The sequence below is a fragment of the Lissotriton vulgaris genome, chromosome 10, assembly GCF_964263255.1.
Source record: "Lissotriton vulgaris chromosome 10, aLisVul1.2, whole genome shotgun sequence".
Taxonomy (NCBI): domain Eukaryota; kingdom Metazoa; phylum Chordata; class Amphibia; order Caudata; family Salamandridae; genus Lissotriton; species Lissotriton vulgaris.
Window position 1 is genome coordinate 176,075,817 of NC_141698.1, and position 21,309 is coordinate 176,097,125.

Consider the following 21,309-nt stretch of genomic DNA (forward strand, 5'->3'; position numbering starts at 1 on the left):
AACAGGAAAATAAATACAAACAACAACAATAAGAACAAAACAAGATCTACGTAATTAAAAAGAAATACCTCGAGGAAAAAAAATAAGAAATATCAAATAATAAGTCATTTTGATCTAGTATGAAGCTTACTACCATTGTTTTCTTTTGCAATTTGGCTGCAGCTTTACATACTTTCTCTGGGATGGCAGTTTAAGTATGGTGGTGAGTAAGGCAAGGTACTTCCTAAGATTCAAAAGACAAGTTAAAATAAACATTCCTTTGCTGCCAAAGCCACCACCCAACTTGAAACTGCACAGGGTATAAGATGATACAAAACATGTTCCCTGTGGAAAATGCTCGAGATGTCAACAGAAAGGCACTTGGAATGCATTATCATATTAAAAAATATTTATTCAACAAAAGGTTTTAATGAAACAAAATTTAAATAATGCACATAAGGTGTACAAAACAATGTTCCCACTGTACATATGATATGGTAAGAGGTTCTGGGATATACATATTTTTCCGTGATACAAACCAAATCAATGTTTACATATTCACAATAGGCCATCCTAAGAAAATATTCATAACTTACTAATAAAATAATTTACTATGTACATGATTATGAACAAAACCTTTTTACAGTATGTTTTGAAGCATCTTCCATGTATTTATACATAAGGCATCTAAGTTTCCACTGCAAAACGTGCTCGGACCATCACTAATAGGACGCTGGAGAGAAATAGCCAAGTAATTGTTGGCAAAGTGTCCCTTTTTACACCCCCCCACCCCCCCGCCCCCCCCAAAAAAGAAAAAATCCAGTCTGTAGGGGGGACTTGGGCTCTGTCCTTTCAATTAATCTTGTGATGCTTTGAACAGCAGTCCGGTGCACTCTCCCTTGTCAAATGCAGCAACTTGGAGGATATTCCACAGCGTTTAGGTTAGTAACATGGTTACATTTCTTTACCAATGAAACTCTGTGCAGTTCAGAGTCATTTGTGCAAGGACATCTCGTTTGAAGGAAAGTGCCAGAATGTTTGGCACTCCAACCCAGACCAATCCAGTGTTCAATCAGTCTGAAACAAACCACGCTTGCTCTTCCAGTTGATCCATAAAGCTATGACTCTACACTTCACCTCTGTGTGTGTATGTTGGTCGCTGCTGTTCAGGAGGCGGTCTCTTCGCATTGAATGCTGGGCAACAGCTCTGCACAATACACAGCAGGCACAAATCAGAGGAGGGTGATCTCACTGGGTGGAAGGGTGAGCCTTTTCTCTCTGGCATGCAGAAGTAACTCCATGTATGTAGCAATTACCCGGCATAGTTCCAGGCCCTGCAAAGTGAAGAACACCAAGGGAATTAGTAGTATCCTAAGTGCAACGTGAACAACAAGACACAAGGGTACAATATGAGATAGTGTAAGGCATGGAGAGTGAAGGGCCGGACTGGGAACACAAACTGGCCCTGGCAATTAAGTCTGCCCGGCTGTGGGTGGGAGCTGGTGGGAAACACTGATGCTGCCTTTGGTACAGGGGAGAAATATTGCAGCACTGCAAAACAGGCCCCCTGTACCAAAACAGGCATCCACCAGTTCAAAAGCGGCCCATACCCTTCCGACCACCTGGGAAACACCCGATGCCCGCTACAGCCAGTCCAGCCCATGGGGAATGTACTACCAGAGGTTCAGCTATCAGAGGAAGAAGACAGAGAAACTGATTTAAAGAAGGGCATTAATGGGACATTTGATAACTTAAGGTGGTTGTCTTTTCCACTTTCCTCTTTGGAAAGTGTGTTCAAGGACAGGCGAACACCCAAATAGTAGCTAGACTCCTACCGAAAGGGTGCTGATCTGGCTGCCAGATGTAGTGTGGGCCACCTGACGCAATTTCCGCTGGCAACCTCTCTGTGCCAGACAGCAGTGGCGTAACATAGGCCCCCGCAGTGCAGAGGAGCCCCCAAATTTCAGGGGTCACCCCTCAGCACAGTAACCTGGCCTGAGAGCTCCTGAGTGAGTCCAGAGGGGGGACCCTCCATGTACATTGCCGGGGGTCAGCAAGTATCATTAAAGTATCATTACGCCACTGTCAGGTACTCATGAAAACCTTGACTGCGGGTGGCATTTTGAATGTGGGTTTTGGAAATGTACTCTCAATTTGGGGACAGGGGCAGCTCCTCCATGTGGGCGGAGGAGTGTAGCCCCACTGCGTTCTCACATTATTAATACCATTTTATGTTTCTGCTTCTCGCACTGTGAGAAAGCAGAAGGGTTTGGTTGGGGACAGGCGGGTGGGCGGTCCTGCTCTAGGGCAGGAGAGAAGTGGCTTTCCCATTCTGAGGGCGCTGACTGTTTGGTCAGCCCCAGGGCCGACCAAACCAGTCATAGGAACTCTCCCTTTTCTCCGTGTAGGCTGCATGAAGCCTACATGAAGAAAATGGCCTCCCCATAGACGCCTGTGTGGTCTGCGTGCAGCGTTGTCATTGGCTTACGGGAGGAGAGGGAGGCTTACTGCTTCCTGTGCGGAGCAGAGATGCAGTGACGATGCGGGACGACACTGGACCGGGCTGGCGAAGGTAAGTTAACTTTTTTAAATTTATGTAAAATGAACCCCCGCGCGCGACCCCCTGCCTCCCACCCACGAGTCATGCCGGCTGCTGCTGTTTGGGGATACGTTTCTGGAAACATGTCACGGGAATGAGGCAGGGCTGAGGACTGAAAAACCTTATATTATCAGCATTTAAAGATATCCCGCCGTGCCCGCAGAAGCTGCTTCAGAGGAACAACTCCTGCAGCACTACATGACATTCTAAAATTTGTTGGGAGTCTTGGCAGGCAGTGCAGTGCCTCTGTTACACCAGCAGTTTGGCAGATGGACTTGCAAACTGTAAATCAGGCACTTATTCTACTTCCAGGGCTTAAGGAAGGAAAGAAAACACCCACTTGGTGCACAACATTAAGTACATTGACAGTTTTAGGCCCTGCATACAAGTGCTCTGTTACAGTGTGATCCCTTTTCAAACACCTGTTTGACCATGGATTGCAATTAGAAATGGTGCAGTATTTTACGCGCTCTGTATTAGCAGGTGTGATAAAGTTTCATCCCCATTAAATTTCAGCAGGACAAACCTGCTAGAATTCAGTGGAAGAAAAATGTTTTATAAATGAACATGTGGATTTTCTTTTAGTAAGCAGCAACATATGCATCTTATGTCCAGTTTGCAGGGAAAAATGTGGACTCGTAATGAGGCCATTAGAATTAGGTCACATTTTCACATGACTTAAAGTGCTCAGACCAGTTGAAACAATACTATCTGAGCTATACAGGCTGCACACACATGTTAATAAGTAGTAATAAACATATTGCACACTTGTATCACTTCCGCTTGAGCACCAAGCACCTTTTTCTGCACATCACTGTCACCTATGTACATATAAAACAGTCTTGTAACATTTTGATTATTAAAAAGATTGGTTTTAACATATCTTTTTTTTAAAGAATTGATACTCACACCCATACCTTAGGAATCGTTGTTCCTTTTGAAATTGCTACTTTAGCCAGGTCCCTATGGATTTCAGGGTTTCTCTTGTGTTTGGAAACTCTCTAGGTCAAGCGATTGGCACCAGAGAGAGCAGTAAGGACACCAAACCCCTCTGGAGACGAAAAAAGCTGTCTGAGGAAGGTCTGACATGAGGCAAAATCCACAAACTTCTCAGAAACTTAGGGCCTTATTATGAGTGCGGCGGCCCATAGTACTGCCGCACTTGCGGTGGTGTGCTGACCATGCCCAACTGCGTGGCCGCCTGCAGTATTCGGAGTCTGGAATTGTACCCATTTCCTGTACGGAGTGGCATGCACAACATGGTGCATGCCAAGCCATGCAGGAATTTGCAGTTGATGCTCACCCGCCGGCCCGATATGGATTACAAACAACTGTAATCCGGCGGGTGGTCAGACCACGGCCTTGGGGTTCCTCCTACTGGCACAGCGGTGCCGGCGGTGGACTGCCAAAGTCGTAATCAGGTCCTTATAGACTTTTGGTGTTAAACCTGAATGGGGGCTGTGGAGCCTTAGTTACAATTTTCAAGTTTGGTGAAGATGATTAGGGATGCTGTGAGTCACCCAGCACTAGTGGATGATGTAGCTTGAGAGCACCCATAGAGAGTCCATGAATGGCTGAAGGAGGCAATAAAAGTCGCTGGACAGTGTACCAATAGCGGTCTACAGTACAGCTGCAGTGAGGGCTATCCTCAGGCCTCCCGTCACTACGAGGCAGTGAGATGTGCCACCACCATTCACTACAGCATTTCTCCGCTGCCACTGTGTCAAGAATAGCCTGGTGTTGGGTAGAGCCAGTTTTCTGAAGCCTGACATCATGCCCTACTTAGATGGGACAACCACATATAGTTAGATAAAGTTACACTTTGCCTCACTGAAGTCAGAATACTTTACCTGCCTTCCAAAGGATGACGCTTTCTAATTTCGCCCAACTTTGTGTCCAAAGTTCAAGGTTGTACACATCAAATTGTGACCTGATCTGTATCTATTTAACCACTGTATCCCTAAAGGCAAGCTTTGCCCTCGTTCGTGCAGCAGTTGACTGAATTGCAGGTAAGCTGAACTAAGTGTTAAGTAGGTCACTAAAACCCACTGGTTTCATGCTTTTTAGGAAAGTGAACTTTTCACTGGATAAAATAACAAGTACACTGATTTCATTGTTTTATGAAGCCTTGTTATCCTGTGCTGATTTACATGTTTACTCATGCGAGTGATACTAAGTATACTGTAAAGGAGGAATCCAATTTGACCGCTGGTTTGCAATATTACAATATTATCAAAGCAGAAATATATATGTGCATGTGTGTATGTGTGTGTAAATCAGTTTAGTAGTTGAGAAATTTAAAGAAATATAAATTTGTATATCTATGATCGCGGCTAATTCACGAAAAATAAAGTGGTGTGGCAGAGATCTGCAGAGCTCTGATTGGCTGCCAACACTTCAACAGTGAGCTGAGTCCCCAAAAAAATGTGAAAAAAAGAAATGGGCAGAGTAGGAATACCATGAACGCCAAGTCTTGGGGTCCCAGAGGAACTCTTGCAGGGCAAAAATCATGTATTTAAAAAAAGATTTTGCTGCAAATTTGCGGCAAAAAAAAAACCCAAGCGTGGGCTCCTGTGCTTGTTTTTCATTAAGCATCCCGGTGGGCCACGTCCAAGGGGCATATCTCCTTGGACCTGGCCACCCCGGCACCCCAGGCCATTGCTGGAGCCAGCCCTGGGGGAGGTGATCCTATGGGCTATGTAGGGCAGGTCCCCGGGGCAGGAGTGGGGGGATCCACGAGGCCCCCCCCATATAATTTTAATGAGCCATGGGGAGGTGGCGCTGCCCAGGGCAGGGGGCTCCACTAGGCCCCCTCACATAATTACAATTAGCCCAGGGGAGGTGGCGGTCCCCAGGGCTGCAATCATTATTTAAAAGTGCCCCTGGGAGGTGGAGGTTCCCAGGCATGCATAATTAAGAGTGCCCCATGAAGTTGGCGGCCCCGTGGCAGGGGGGGTCAGCGAGCCCCCCACACTATATTGGCTTTGCCCCGGGGCGGTGGCGGTCCCCGGGGCTTTTTTATAGGCCTAGGAGGGGGGACCTGAGCGCCCCTTTCTATATTTGACATGTGCCCCCGGGGCCTGGCCCACCCAGGGGTTATTCCAAAGAAAGCGCAGGAGCCTGCGCTTGCTTTTTAAAAAAATGTTGCCACGGATTTGCGGATCCACCTGCTAGTCCATGGCAAAATTAAAAATGAAATGCATTTTACCCTCCGCGAGGTATTTGAGGGACCCCTCCATCATATTTGGGGGGGTCAGGGTATTCCTATCCTGCCCCTTTTCTTTAATTTGAACTTTTGTTCTGGGACTCAGCTTCAAGCCGAGTCCCAACACTCCCTGATTGAAGTGTTGGCTTTCAATCAAATTATAGCAGGATTTGCAAGTCCACTGCAAGGACCTGCGTCCCCAGAGATCTATATTTTTTTAAGTTAAATATCTGAAAAGCGGCTAAATGGATTTACATCAAATCACAAAAAGCACGCTTTCTGGACCAACATCTAGCTTTTTTCCAAATTTGGTGTAATTCCGTTCAGCAGTTCGGGCTGTAGTTGTGTTAAAAAAAAGATCCATGTAGACTTCACATGGAGACAATTCATTTTGGGACCCCCCTTTTTTCTCGGCCCCCGCTTGACGGAGCACTCAGATCATTTCAACACAGCATCTACACCGAGAAGGGACAGTTTTGGGGAAATTTGGCAGAGATTCGTCATGGGGCACCAACGTTATTGGCAAAACAAAAAACACTTTTTCTACAGGATGTTTGGATCTAACTATAACTACCTACTGGCTATCGCTAGTAGGTTTGATAGAGATAGAAAAAGATAGATAGATCGATAGATAGATAGAGATAGAGAGATATATAGATATAGATAGATAGAAATAGAAAGATAAATAGATAGATAGAGATAGAGATAGATAAATAGAAATAGAGAGATAGATATAGATAGATAGAGAAATCTATAGCGATAGAGATAGATAGACAGAGATAGATAGAGATAGAGGGTTAGAGATATAGAGATAGCTAGATAGATAGAGAAAGAGAGAGAGAGAGAGAGAGAGAGAGAGAGAGCGAGAGATAGATATAGATAGAGACAGACAGATGGATATAGAGATATAGATAGATCGAGATATAGAGATAGATAGAGAGATAGAGCTAGAGACAGAGAGATAGAGATAGATAGATGGATAGAGATATAGAGATAGATAGATAGCTATAGATAGAGATAGAGATAGATATAGATAGAAAGAGACAGATAGAGATAGACAGATAAAGAGAGATAGAGAGTGATAGATAGATAGACAGAGATAGAGATAGATAAAGAGAGAGAGATAGATAGAGATAGATGGAGAGATAGGTAGATAGACAGAGATAGAGACAGATAGAGATAGAGATAGAACTATTGATATAGAGAGATAGATATATAGAAATAGATAGATATAGATAGATAGATATAGATAGATAGAGATAGAAAGAGATAGAGATATAGAGATAGAGAGATAGAGATGGAGAGATAGATAGGGATAGATAGATAGAGATAGATAGATATAGAGATAGAGCTATAGAGATATAGATAGAAATATAGAGATATAGAGATAGAGAGATAGAGATAGATTAAGAAAGATAGGTATAGGCAGTGCTTTAAATGGGAAAAAATAAGTGCAGGTACTCATTAATATGAGCTAGAGGTGTGGCAAGTGGGCGGGGCTAGGGGTGGGGCTAAGAGTAACTTATGATTATACATAATGAATTCTGTACCAGTTGCAGCCACTATCCAAACACTTGAAAAATGTGTTTATGTAAATGAAACAGGTTAACTTGTTACACAAAATGAAATCCAAACAGGATGATATGTGAACAGTTCGGCGTTTTGTAATATTTGTTGCTTTTTAATGCCATACTGTTATTTGTTGTTGTTTGGCACAATACTATCTACTTTCAGGCATACACTCGCACACACACACTCCCTCTAAAATCTCCTGAGTGTCCTGATTCTCTCCCTCTTTCCCTCAATTTTCTCTCACAGAAAAACAGGCACACACAAGTCGGCAAGCACACAGACATAAGCAAACACTCACAAAAAGTCTCAGGTGGGAGTAAATCCATTTTAAACTCCTTCCCTCCTATGAGTTTATAAATTGCCTCTGTCCATGTGCTACCTTCATACCTGTGTTTGGCCAAATGCACACAATAGTTGGAATGTGATTAACAGCACAGGGCCTAAATGGGCCCTCCACTGTCAATACAGTGTGATGGTGAACACAGGGACATCATGCAAATGATCCTGCGCTGAATAGTTCAACAGCGGCTCTGTAGGACTATAGAAGCGCCGTGGCTATCAAATAGGTTCCAACCATGACAGCATAGTGCTCATTAGCACTAGCAGCCAGTGAGCCTACCTTTCATGAGTATTGTTACTCTACTCAGCAGTAGAGATGTGCTGATACTAACATTGATAACAATAATAATAAGTGCTGGTACACAGTACCTGTGAGTACCAGCCCATTTAAAACAACGCCACTGTCCTTTTCCTTACGACAAGCTCTTCCTGGTTCCATGGCTTTACATAGGCATGTCCTCTCCATTCGCCTCTCATCTTTACCCAGCCTCTAAGCTTATCTCCCTAGTTCTGCTCCTCTTCCTCCCATCTTTCGCTTACTCTCTCCACAAGTCTTACATTTCCTCACTGGTTTTTTCCCTACTTGTCTCCTTTTCTCCCCTCCATGCTGTATTCATCCCCTAAGTTTGCCATCTGGCCAGTATTTTGGTTTTGCAGTGTGTGTGTGTGTGTGTGTGTCTGCGTCTGTCTGGGTGTGCATCTGTCTGGGTGTGCGCTTGTCTGGGTGTGCGTGTCTCTGGGTGTGCGTATGTCTGGGTGTGTGTGTGTCTGGGTGTGAGTGTGTGTGTATGTGTGTCTGTCTGTATGCATGTGTGTCAGTGTGTGTGTGTTTATGTGTGTCAGTGTGTGTGTCTAGGTGTGTGTGTGTCTAGGTGTGTGTGTCTGGGTGTGCGTGTCTGTGTGTGTGTTTGTCTGTGTGTCTGTCTGTATGTGTGTCTGTATGTGTCTGTCTGTGTGCCAGTGTGTGTGTGTCTGTATATGTGTGTGTGTGCGTGTGAATTATAAGAAATGCAACAGATGTATGACTTTACAGAAATGTGTGTTTAAAAAAAATACAATTTCTAAGACGATTCATGAATACAGACCTCAACAAATATGTGGTATTTTTATCTGAAAATAAGTGGCAACCCTATCACCTCACTTCTTTACATTTATCCCACCTCTTTTCAGCTATATTAACCTCATCTTTATCCCCAACCAAAGCCATTGCCAGATGTCATGTAGCTCATTCCTAGAGTACTGAAGCGTTTCCTGCTATTCATTGCCATATGCGTGCGGCTACCGTCACACCCATAGAGCCAGTACTCAGGTCCGTCACTGGTATCTAGTAAATACGGTGATGTTGGAGGGGCTCACAAAGAGAAGCAGCTCCTGTCCTGAATAAAAAAAATGCTAAGAAAACCGGCTTTGGCGAAGTCAGAGGATTTTTTTAGGGGTTGCCAATAGCGTTAGTACAGTCCGTGCCATCAATATCCTAAATACGACTGAATTACTGACTGACTTTCTTAACCCATTTACACACCTGATGGAGAGGGGCTGGGGTGAGGCTAAATCACTTTCAGCTGAATAGTCGTTGCACATGTGATCGACAGGGAAGGGTTTGTCTAGACCCTGCACTGTTAATCACAGCGTGACGCACATCAAGCCCTCTTAGACCCCTGCAGTCTCAGGCCATTCACATGGACGCTGCTGGAATCTCCAGCAGAGACTCTGCAGGAGGCTTGGCGCGCCTACACGCTCTAGAAAAACAGCGCGACATCAACCCTGTTCAATAGGAGAGACATACCTGGAGCCTGCAGTCCCGTTTAATAGGGTACCGGTACTCTCCCTTGGCTAATGAGAACTGAGGGCCTAAAAATTCAGAAGTGCCGGTACTCAGTACCGGTGAGTACCGGCCCATTTAAAGCACTGGGTATAGATAGATATAGATAGCTAGAGAGAGATAGAGAGATAGAGATTGAGTTATAGAGATAGATATAGAGAGATAGAGAGAGAGATAGAGATTGATCGATGGAGATAGAGAGATAGAGATAGAGAGAAAAAGAGAGATATATTTATTTATTTACTTTAGAGGTTTTATATAGCGCTGGCTAGACCCAGAGGTATAAGAGCGCTTTACATTGGTGAGAAGATAGTAACGGTTAAAAAGCAATATACAGCAACAAGGCAAAAACAACATATCAACAGCATAGAATATCAACATAAAACAGAGGAGAAACAGCATGAAGTTACACATATAATAAACAGATAAGTAGAACAATAGCTATATACATATATGACAGGGAAATTGGAGGTCAGGTGCAGGCCGCAGGATTAAGTCCCCCATTATTTATTCAGGAGGTGCACTTTGAGGTCTTTTTTGATGCTGACTTAAGAAGGGTTACATCATAGGTCTTTGGGGAGGGCATTCCAGATGTTAGGGGCATTTCCGGAGAAGGAGCGGGATTGTGTGGATTTCTTATTTAGCAGGAGTGGGACTAGGAGGAGAGCGTTGGTGCTTCTTAGAGGTTGTGTGCTGCCCTCTTTGCCGAGTTTATTGGCGAGGTATGGTGATGTGTTTTGATAGAGGACTTTGTGTGCAATGAACGCTGTTTTGTATGTGGATCTGCCTACACTGGGGAGCCAGTTGAGAGTTCTGAGGGCAGGGGAGATGTGGTCGAAACATTTGCAGTCGGTGATGAGTCTTGCTGCAAGGTTGAATACAGATTTGAGTGGAGCTAGGTGGACCTTGGATATTCCGGTGAGGATGGCGTTACCGTAATCAATTTGCAAAAGGACAAGTGACTGGACTACTAATTTAAAGTCATCAGTTGGAATAAAGGGTTTATTTTTTTTAGATGACGGAGCGTGAAGAGGACTCCTTTCGCCGAGTATTTGATGTGGACATTGAGAGTTAGGCTATTGTCGATGGAGATACCAAGAGATTTAACTGAGTTGGACAGGGAGAGTGAGCAGTTGAGGGCATTGAGGTCGGTAATCCAGGATTGAATGGGGAGGGGGTTATTTTTAGGGGAGAAGAGAATTAATTCAGCTTGTTTGGGGTTGCGTTTGAGATGGGTTAATTGGAACCAGGATTGGATCTCAGTGAGGGTGTTATTAAGGTGTATGATGTCCTCATGGGTTTTGATCTTGTAGTAGAGTTGGGTGTCGTCGGCAGAGAGGTGGTAGTTGATTTCAGCTTGATTAAGAATGTGGGTGAGGGGTTCCATAAAGAGGTTAAAGAGAGAGGGGGAGAGAATAGGTCCCTGTGGGACTCCTAGTGAGACCGGAGTAGGGTTAGAAAGACAGTTGTTGATTTTGATTTGCTGAGTTCGGTGTTGTAGATAGGAGATAAACCATTTGTGGGCAGTACCATTGAGACTGAAGTGCTCTCTCAGTACATTAAGTAGGGCAGAATGGTTAACAGTATCAAACACTGTGGAGAGATCCAGGAGGATTAGAAAGCAGGTCTTGCCATTATCCAGGGAGTGGTGGATGGAGGTTAGAGAAGGGGTGAAGATTATTAAGATCATTGGGGTCGGCATTAGGGTTTTTAACATTGGGAGTGATCTGACCAAGTTGAAGGGAGATGGGGACACATCCTGTGGCAAGGGAGGTTTTAATGATTGTGGTCCAAGATGGGGTAAGGATGTGTTTTAGGTCTTGGACAAGGTTAGATGGGAGGGGGTCTTTAGAATGGGAGGACAGTTTAAGTTCAGCAATGATGTTAAACCCTTGCTGCTCAGTTGCAGGGTGGAAGTGAAGCAAGGAGGCATTGTTTTTTAGTTGTGAGTTAGGGTGATTGGTTTCAAGTGGTGTAGATGAGGATGAGTGTAGGCAGTAGTCTAGAGGAGGTGTAGTAGGTAAGTGAGGGGAGTAGTTGGGGTGAGGTGTTGTAGTGGGTAAGAGTGAGGAGGGAATAGGCGGTGTGGGGAATGTAGTATGTGCTCTGGCGGTCATGTCAGGCATATGTTGGGAGTTGGTTGGGATCTGTGTTAAAAGGAAGGATTGATCTATTTTGGCGATTTTTTCCAAGAAGAAGTAGGCAATTTCTTCACATCTAGCGACCAATGCCATTGGATTCTGAGGTGCGGAGGATGTTTGGTTACGAATGATGTTGAACAACTCCCATGGGTCTGTTTTTGGCCCGATCAAGTTGTGTGCCATCTTTTAAATCACTCACATCATCATCACTTTATCACTTTTTCACAAAGAAAAGAACTATCTCTGCTGTAAATCAGGCGTCGCAGCACACTGGGGGGACATTCGGTCTCTTCCGTGGGAACCCAATGATGAAGCATGTCACCAACCAGATTGGTGAGTGAGGGTTCTTTTAAAGAAAAATTTATTTTCCTTTCTTTCACCTGATTCACTCTGTTGTTGTTTTGTGACATTTATAGTTCTTCTTAGGTGTCAAGAATCATGTTTTTTTGATTTTTTTCAATATCCTTGCACCTTTTGTCACTCTTTTGTTGTTGTTATGTATGCCGAAGAATGATGCCTGCTTGTTAAAAATGTGTTTTTTGTATGTGGATCTGGCTAATCTGAGGAGTGCCAGATGTGAGGGAAAGGGATGGTGTCTCCATGTTCTTTCCATCAGTCTTAGTGAGCATCTTTCGTAGTTGAGCTCTGAATTAAACCAAGATTTGGAGGGAATATTTCTTTTGTTTTTAAGTTTGGGCGGGCCAATCGGTACTTCCGTAACAGTTTTATTAAAGTGTTCGGTAAGTTTATTCGCGTTTTGTGAGGGAGGGGTGAGGAGAAGTTGAGCTTGGAGTTGAGCCTCAAGAACACCAGGGGGGATAAGTTTAAGATTTCTGGTCAATTTTTGTGGTTTGTTAATTTTTGTGAGGGTGGGTGGTGCTGAGGTAACAATGTTGAACAGTATGTGGTGGTGGTCAGACCTGTCGATGGAGATGATATTAGTCAGGAAGGCCATATCCTTATTGGTAATAATAGCGTGGGTTGGAGACTGGCATAATTGTTTGAGGTCATTAATCTCGAGCAGATTAGTGAGGAGGGTGATTGAGGGATCATCTGTAGCGTTCCAGTGGAGGTTGAGATCACCAAGGAAGGGATTATTAGTGTTGGAAATTGAGGATTGTGTCAGAAAGTCAGAGAATTCATCAATGAAAGTTGAGGGATTCCAGGAGGGTGATAGATGTTATGTAGATAAATTGGGAGGGAACCTTGACCTTTAAATTCAGCTTCAAGGTTCTGTCAGTTCCTAGAATGACGGGGATGTTGGAGTAGGGGAGAGGCGGATTAGTGATTGGTGAACTAGTATGGTAAGAGTTGCATAGGTCAGAAAGGTCAGACGGGGAGAGAAGGCTCAAGGTGCAGCAAGGCCTATGCATTTGGTAGCGGAGAGGGGTCTTTCTCCATTGATTGGAGTTAGTGTAGTATTTTCGGCTGGAGTAGGTTGGGAAGGGTTCTTGAGCTGAGGTAAGAGAAATCTTCTCTGATTCAAGAGAGTTCAATGGTCAAGTTAGTGAGATCGCGTTCAATGTTGCGTAGGCTCTGGGTTATTAGAGTGAGGGGGACACTGTTGGGGAGGGGCGGGGGGATAGGGAATGGTCTGTGTTAGCTGTAAAGGGAGGATTGTAGAGAGTAAGTTGTGAGAGGTCATTGGGGGCATAGTGAGGGGTGACCAGACTATTGGGTGTGAGGGGTGGCGTGATGAGGGACAGGAGATTAAGCACATCCAGGGATGTGGTAGTAGAAGGTAAAAGGGCGAGAAGAGTGTGGAGAGAGATCGCGCCCGGGTTTAGGGCTGGTGTGTAATTTTGAGGGTGGGATAATGGGATAGGGGAGGGAGATGATGGGGAGGGGGGCACGATCGGGGAATCAGGGTGGAGGTGTGGGTATTCAGGTTGGGTGGGCATGGGGGAAGGATGGGGGTTAAGAGTTTTATTGAGGGTAGGAGGGGTAGGCCACTAGAAGGCCTGTGTGGATGGGTGAGGGGGAGTGAAGTAGGGATGTCAGGAAGATGGAGGGTCGTTGGGGGGAGAGAATATTTGGAAGTCGAAGGTTTGGAGATGGCATAAGTTGAAGAGCTTCCGGGGAGGGTGAAGTCAGTGATCGGAGGTTGGTGTTAGCTGGCAGGGTGGGAAGGGAAGGGGAAAGTGGGGTCAGAGGTACGGGAGAGAACGGAAGGCCATTGTGCGATTGGGAAGACGGCTGGTTAGGAATAGTTTTGCTAAGGTGGAAAGACAGGGTGTTGAAGTGGTGTTAAAAAATGGGGAGGTGGAAATCAGTGACTTGTATGAGGATGTTACCCGTTTTGAAGATGGAGATGTCAATTTCACCTAGAAAAGATGGGAAGGGGTTAGTAGATAGTTTAAATCCATAAGGAATTTTAGTTGATTCAATGACTGGGAGATGTCGTAGGAAGATGCTTTTCCATTTGGAGGGGCGTTTGGAAAAGAAGATGTAGTTGGTTTTAATAGGAGAAGTGATGCTGAGGTAGTGATCAACTATAAGTGTTTTCAGGGTTTCGGATGGGTATTTTGTGTTTAAAGTTTTTCTTGGCATTTTTTGATAGATTGGGGGGATATTGAATGGTCCATGAATTGGGGCCATGTTTGGACAGAGTAGAGTCCTGGAGGATGTGTGCGCGGATTGGGTTGGTAATGAGAAGGCGAGAGTGGGTAACAGAAAGAGAGGGGGGTCTATGGAGGGGGAGGAGAGGGGGGAGTTAATGTATGTATGTATGTATGTATAGGCGTTCTTGTATAGCGCTGTAACTGTCACCCAACGGGAATCCTGGCGCTTAGACTGTTATGACACATGCATGATGTTTCCAGCATCCGATCCATTTACATTGTTCTGGGGAACAGGTGGGTTTTTAAGGCTTTTTTAAAAGAAGGGAGATCTTCCAAACCCCTCAGGCCCAGCGGAAGGGAATTCCACAATCTCGCTGCGGTGAACCTGAAGGACCGGCCACCCATCCGGGACCTCAGAATCTTGGGTACTACCACCAAGTAGGCCGAGGCTGATCGGAGTAATCTAGACGGGGTGTACCAGGAGAAAAGATCCTGCAGAGGGGACGGACCCTGTCCGTGCAGAGCCCTAAATACCAGGCACAGGGCTTTAAAATCAATCCGTTGGGAGACTGGCAACCAATGAAGGTCCCTAAGTGTCTTGGCAGAAGAGTCCAGGCGTCGGCGCGAAAGTGCCAATTTGGCAGCGAAATTTTGTACCCGTTGTAGTTTTCCTACCAGAGTAGCAGGTGCCCCCAGAAGCAGTATGTTACAATAGTTGAGTCGACTTAAAATTATGCTCCGCACAACCTCTGGTCTAGCCTGTACAGGGAGCAAGGGTAGGATCTTTCGCAGCGAACAGAGCAGTGCCATGCAAGTGGCCACCGTTCTATTCACTGATACATCTAGCTGCAAACTGGAACTGAACATCACCCCCAGATTCCGGACGGATTCAGCAGGCAGGCTAGTGCCTTGAAAGTCAGGAGGCCAAAAATCCTGTGGTAGAGGTCTGGGGGTACGATCCATGGAGCAATGCAGCACCTCGGTTTTCGAGCTGTTAAATTGCCGGGAGTTGTTATGCAGCCATTCTGCCGTGGTGCTCATGCAGCGATGGAAGACCTCCTGTGACACCCCATCCTTACCCTCAAACGAGAAGATAAGTTGGGTGTCATCGGCGTAGTTGGTGACTGTTATGCCAAAGGATTTAATCAACGAGATCAGGGGCGGAGGTAAAGATTGAAAAGGATGGGGCTGATGGCTGACCCCTGGGGTACGCCCCGACCAACCCTCCTGATGTTAGATTTAAAGGGTGGCAGGGCTACCACCTGGTGCCTGTGATCGAGATACGACACCAGCCACTCAGGGCCAGGTCAGACACCCCAACCTCCGCCAATCTCCTGATCAGAATTGCGTGGCTGACCGTGTCGAACGCGGCCGACATATCGAGCAGCACTCAAAAGGTCATCAAGAACAGTCACCAATGCCAATTCTGTCCCATGTGCTGGTCTGAAACCAAACTGGGCCACATCCAAGCAATCGGTGGTCTCAAGAAAGTTGGAAAGATGTTTTGTGGCCAGTTTCTCAAGAATTTTAATTGGAAATGGCAGCAGGGAAATGGGTCTTTAGTTAGCTGGGCAGGCGGGATCCAGATTTTCCTTCTTAAGTAGTGGGGAGACAACCGCCAGTTTCCAGCAGTCTGGGACCCGTGCCGATCTGAGGGACTGACAGCAGATGGAAAAAAGTGGGGGAAAAAGCTCTTCCCGAAACAATTTCCAAAATTTTGGTGGAAGAGGATCAGACGTTGAGCCTGAAGACACACCATCAGCCAAAGCACAGAAGTCCTCGAAAGATGGTAGGGGAAAATTATTCAATTCGGCTGGCTTGGCGCCCTCCTCCGTGTTCTCAGTCGAGATGGAATCGTGCACAGCATAGCCAGATGACGAGGCAAGATTATTTAAGATGGTAGCAATCTTGTCCTCAAAAGCTTGTGCCAGCGAATCACAGAGAACTTGGGAGGCCGGGATGTCATTCTTAGTACAAGCTGGATGGGCCAGGTCTTTTACGATCTTAAATAGGGCCTCGGACTTGTTTGCGGCTGCCATCAGTGATTCTTCTAGAAATCTAGCTTTAGCAAGCTTGATCTGGACTTTATAGGTCGCCAACGCTTGTTTAAAGAGGACTCTATGTGATTCCAGATACTGTTTTCTCCAGGCACGCTCAGCCTGTTTACACTGAAGCTTAAGCTGCCCGAGTTCTTCTGAGTACCATGGCATAGCAAGATTAGTCCTAGCTCTAATTTTACGCATCTGGGCCAAGGAGTCCAGAGAAGCCGAGATTCGCAGACAGAGAGTCTCGTAGCTCACGTCCACACTAGCTCCTAATATAAAGCTGTCTGGAAGCAAAGTAGGCAGGGTAGATTGTTTAAGAAGTCTAGACCATTGTCTACCCATTCTAGTGCCACCCACACTACCTTTCTTTGCTGTAACGACTGGGTATGAGAGGGAGAAGAGGACGAGAGCATGGTCCGTCCAACTCTGGGGTAGGACATCCAGCAGAGACGTATGACATGCGTCGGCGTAAAGGAGGAGAGAGGGTGGCAGTATATTAAGGAGAATGAGGGGTGGTAGTGTGTATGGAAAGGGAATTAGGAGAATGTGTGAGTGTAGGGAAGCATAATACAAAAGCTTTCATAGTCACAGCTAATAGTAGGAATTACAAGTATATAAACAATAATAATTACATTGGAGGGTCAGTTTAGTCAACGGTGAGATGGTAATACTGAGTTTTCTGAAAAGGGAGCAGAGTAGAAAGAACAGGCGTAGAGCATGAATTCAAAAGAATTACATTAAAGGCCTGGGGGGTAATCAACGGGAAAAAAGGAATTTTGCATTATGACAAAGAGTTACATAGTTGAGCAGGATTGAATTCGATAGTTAGTTAGAGCCCCCACGGTAAACACTGAACAGGGCTCACCAAATTATACCCGGGTTGGGGCAGTATGACTGTTACTAGGGAGGGTGTGGACGGTCTCATAGATTAGAAATTACAGGCATAGAGAATATTACAAATCAATAAAGATTATGTAAAGGCATACAAATACAGGCACAAAGAATAAAACAAATAAAGATAATAATATTAGGAGGGCATGGCTGTTCTAATTACATTAGAAGATACAGGCATAGAGAGAAATGCAAATAAAGATTTATGAAAAGCACAATTTGAATTGGGGGGCTTAGAGGGGCATCAACGGTGCAGTTGTAGTCAGAATTGTGTTTGTCTAACTTTCAGCAAGTTTAAATTATTTTTTTTTTAATGTTTTTATTGACAACATGAGGAAGAATACAATATACAGTCATATACAGATAATCAAATAATAGTTAATAGAAGATAGTTAGCAAGATTAAAAAATGACATATAAAGAGTATGGGAAGGGGAAAGAAAAAAAAAGAATTTATATAATTGATCCCCAGATTTTTTCCATTTTCCGCATAGATTGAATCCCCCTTGTTTTAGCCAGGGCATATTCCATATCATATGTATCCTTGACCAATCTCCACCATTCCAAGACTGTCGGTGGACATTGCTGTATCCAAACCCGTGCTATTGTTAGTCTGGCACAAGTAATTAAAATAGTCATTAAATCAGTCTGACACCTGTTCCCATTGTACCCGCCCACCAACACTTCTAAAGCTGTAAGTGTAATTGGTCGTGCAAGTTTCTGAGAGAGAACTTTATTAACTCCTTCCCAGAATTCAGTTAACTCTTGGCATGTAAAGAACATATGCTTCAAGTCTGCAGCCTTTTGGTCACATTTTGGACATTTGGTACGATCATTATTGCTATAATTAGATGACCACTTCCATATTCTTTCTGGCGTGTAATATAGCTGACATATAGTTTTATGTTGTTGTAGCCTAAGACTAGAAGAGTGCACAGATCGACTTATACTGTTAAGTGCTGTAGATATTGTGGTTTGCAGCACATCAGTATCCAATTTCCTACTCCACTTCTCTGCTAATTTCAAGCAGTCGTCATTCCTTAAACCATTAAGATTTTTATACCCTATACTGATCAATGATTTATCTTTTTCTGCGTATATACAGCTCCAAATATCAGAATCGGAGATAGTTGTAAGATTTAGCCTACGTATAAAATAGTCACAGATCTGGTAGTATTTAAAACAAGCCCCTTCAGTGAGATTATGACCATCCTTCAATTTTTGGAATGTTATAAAGCCATTATGGTCATACAAATCTCCTAAAGTTTTTAACCCAAGCTAAATAGATGTTGACCGGCTTTATCGTGAAAAATTTCTGGGAAGCCAGGATTGCCCCACAGGGGTGCTCTACAGTGGTACAGAGAAGTCTTACATTTAGTAAGGAATGCACGCCAAATAGTTACGATATCCCACACAGTCCTAAATGTTATCCTCTTAAAGTAATTTGAGTCATTAAGTCTATAGAAAAACATGTAGGAATCTTCCCCCAGCATAAATTTATGAAAAAAAAACTATTGATAGGATTTAGCAAACTGCAGAAACGGCTAAGAAAAGTTGACCAAAAGTATAACTTAAAATCTGGGAAGTCGAGACCACCCTGGTTAAATGGAAGTTTTAATAGAGCAATAGCTCGGCGAGCTTTTTTATACCCCCAAATAAAGCTACTAAGGATCCCATCTAAACGCTTAAAATAAAGATTATCCACCCGTAAAGGGATAGAGCGAAATAAATAAAGATATTTGGGTAAAATCTTCATTTTTACCAAGTTTATTCGACCAATAATGCTTAAAGGCACCTTGTGCCATTTTTAAAGTGAAGTAGCAGTTTCTTTTAATAATGTCTCGTAGTTTAAGGCAGGTATTTCGTTTATTTTAGCAGAAATTTTAACCACTAAATAAGTGGCAGCCTCGCATACTCCCTGTATAGGGGTCAGAGACTTATAGTTCATTATGATTTGGGTCTTATTGGTATTAAGCCTGTATCCGGAAACAACTCCAAATCTTTTTGCTTCCAGTATAATACCCTTCATAGCTTCAGACACATCTGTAGAATATATTGCGATGTCGTCCGCGTAGGCAGTTATTTTAAGTGAATTTGAGCCAAATACAAAAGGGGCTATCTGGAATTGGTTCTGTAAAGCCAATATGAAAGGTTCCATTATTAAAGCAAATAGCAAGGGTGAAAGGGGGCACCCTTGTCTTGTACCTCGGCGTATCGGAAAAGTAGAAGTGTGCATCCCCGAATAGCTGGTTTTAGCAATCGGGTTATCATATAAGGCCTGAATCCAGTTCAAAAATTGGCCTTTAATGCCAAATGCAGACAGGGTAGCCCAGAGAAAGTCCCACCCCACTCGGTCAAATGCTTTCTCTGCATCTAATAATATCATACGGGGCGGGGTTGACTCGGTCTGAGCTACATCAAACGCCGTCACCGCCATGTTAATGTGAGATGAGATGTAGTGTCCCTCTTTGGGATAAACCCATGTTGCTGGGGTGATACCAAGCTCGACATTATCGGTGCCAGACGGGTTGCTAAAATGTTGGCAAATATTTTGGCATCATTGTTTATGAGCGAAATGGGTCGATAAGACCCACATTCATCGGCTGGCTTATTTAAAAAAAAAATAATAATAATTTGTGTAGAGTTCCAAGATTTGGGTGTATTTTTCCCTACCCCAATAAAACAAATAACCTGGGAGAGTAATGGGACAAATTCTTCTATACATGCTTTATATAATTCCAAGGGTGTCAAGTCTTCTCCTGTCGCTTTGCCGGATGGTAAAGCATTGATGACGAGTCTAATTTCTGCTCCTGTAATATCATCAATTAGTGAATCAGAGTATTCATCCCCCATGCTTTTAATTTTACTTATATCAATGTATCTTTGTATCTCATCTTTGGCTATCTGATTTTCCGGAGTATAAAGTTCTTGGTAATAATTGGCAAATTGTTACAGGATCAGCTTAGAATTATTATTTGTCTGATTCTTAGCCCCTTAATTTCTTTTATAGTTGTTTTAGCCCTATCCTCGGCAACCTTATTTTTTTTTTTTTTTTTTTTTTTTTTTTGAAGACGTTTATTATTGTGAGAAAAAAAAAGGTGCAGTACATATAGCTGAGCCTACAACCCTGCGGGCCGGCTGCAAGAAATCTGTGTATGGTAGGGACATAGTGTTACAGGGGAGGGCATTATGCATCTTCTCGCTCGTGGTCCGGCGTGCCTCTTCACTGGTGGAATATGTATACTCTTCACATTACGCACACAGTCAGTTCTAAAATTGACGTCTCATTTTTACATTTTTCTATAATTCAACCAGTAACTTTTTCAACATAAAACAGGGATGACCATATCAGTATTTCCCAGCGTGTCTGTGATGCCAGTGCCGCGCCACGTACCATCGGTGCGCACGGCACCAACGTCCCATCGACGTGTTAGGTATGCGCCGGTGGCGCATCAATGAAATGTGGGGTCAGTGGCTCGCTTATGTATGTAGCTGCAGAGCTGGTGCAGAACGGGTTCGGTGAGCGGTGGTGACCCCCCATCTATCAAGTCAGTGTGCGGCGCGTGTGGCAGACGTATGCGTCGCCCCTGTTGTACCGTCGGTGGGTGTCACCCGCTCCCGTGTTCCCTGCCGAGTGTCCAGGCAGTGGTACTTGACCGCCGCTGTGTGGAGGTGGGTATTCACGCGGCTGGCATGGACAGGAGTGTGAAACTCTTAACTTGGGGTTGCGTGGGGGGGGTCGGACATGGGGGGGGAAGGGGGGGAAAGTGTACTCTAGGGGACTGGGTCAAGGCAGAGTTGCTAAGAGCAGTGTTCGATCTATTATGTGGTGGAGGGCCCTCGTGTGCGCGGCCGGTTGTTGGTCGTGGCGTGCGTGTTGGGGGGGGGTCCGTGCCGCGCACTCAGTTGGGGTGGCGGGGGTCATCGCGGCGTGTAGCCCCGTCTATGGTGTCGCCGCTCGCGGGGCTCCTGCCCTTCCCAGCTGTCTCTGCGTGAGTCCTCTGGCCTCGCCCTCCCCCCGCAGGGACCCCAGGATATCATCCCAGACGTGTGCGATCGGGAATTGCCTCAACCCCGCAATCTCCTCACCTCGCAGTGCCGTGCCCTCTGCTCTGGCCCAGTTGAGAAAGGATGTGTACCAGTGTGCGGGAGTCGG

At 44.7% G+C, this 21,309-nt stretch overlaps 1 protein-coding gene across 1 annotated transcript in view; it reads right to left on the reverse strand.

Moving 5' to 3' along the window:
• Positions 1-374: 374 nt before the first annotated feature.
• Positions 375-21,309, reverse strand: part of MYO15A (myosin XVA) — a 1,716,372-nt gene continuing 1,695,437 nt past the window's right edge. Inside the window, exon 67 of the mRNA XM_086939741.1 lies at positions 375-1,313. Within this exon, the coding sequence (XP_086795867.1) occupies positions 1,212-1,313 (102 nt within the window). The 3' untranslated portion in view covers positions 375-1,211. The remainder of the gene's footprint in view (positions 1,314-21,309) is intronic.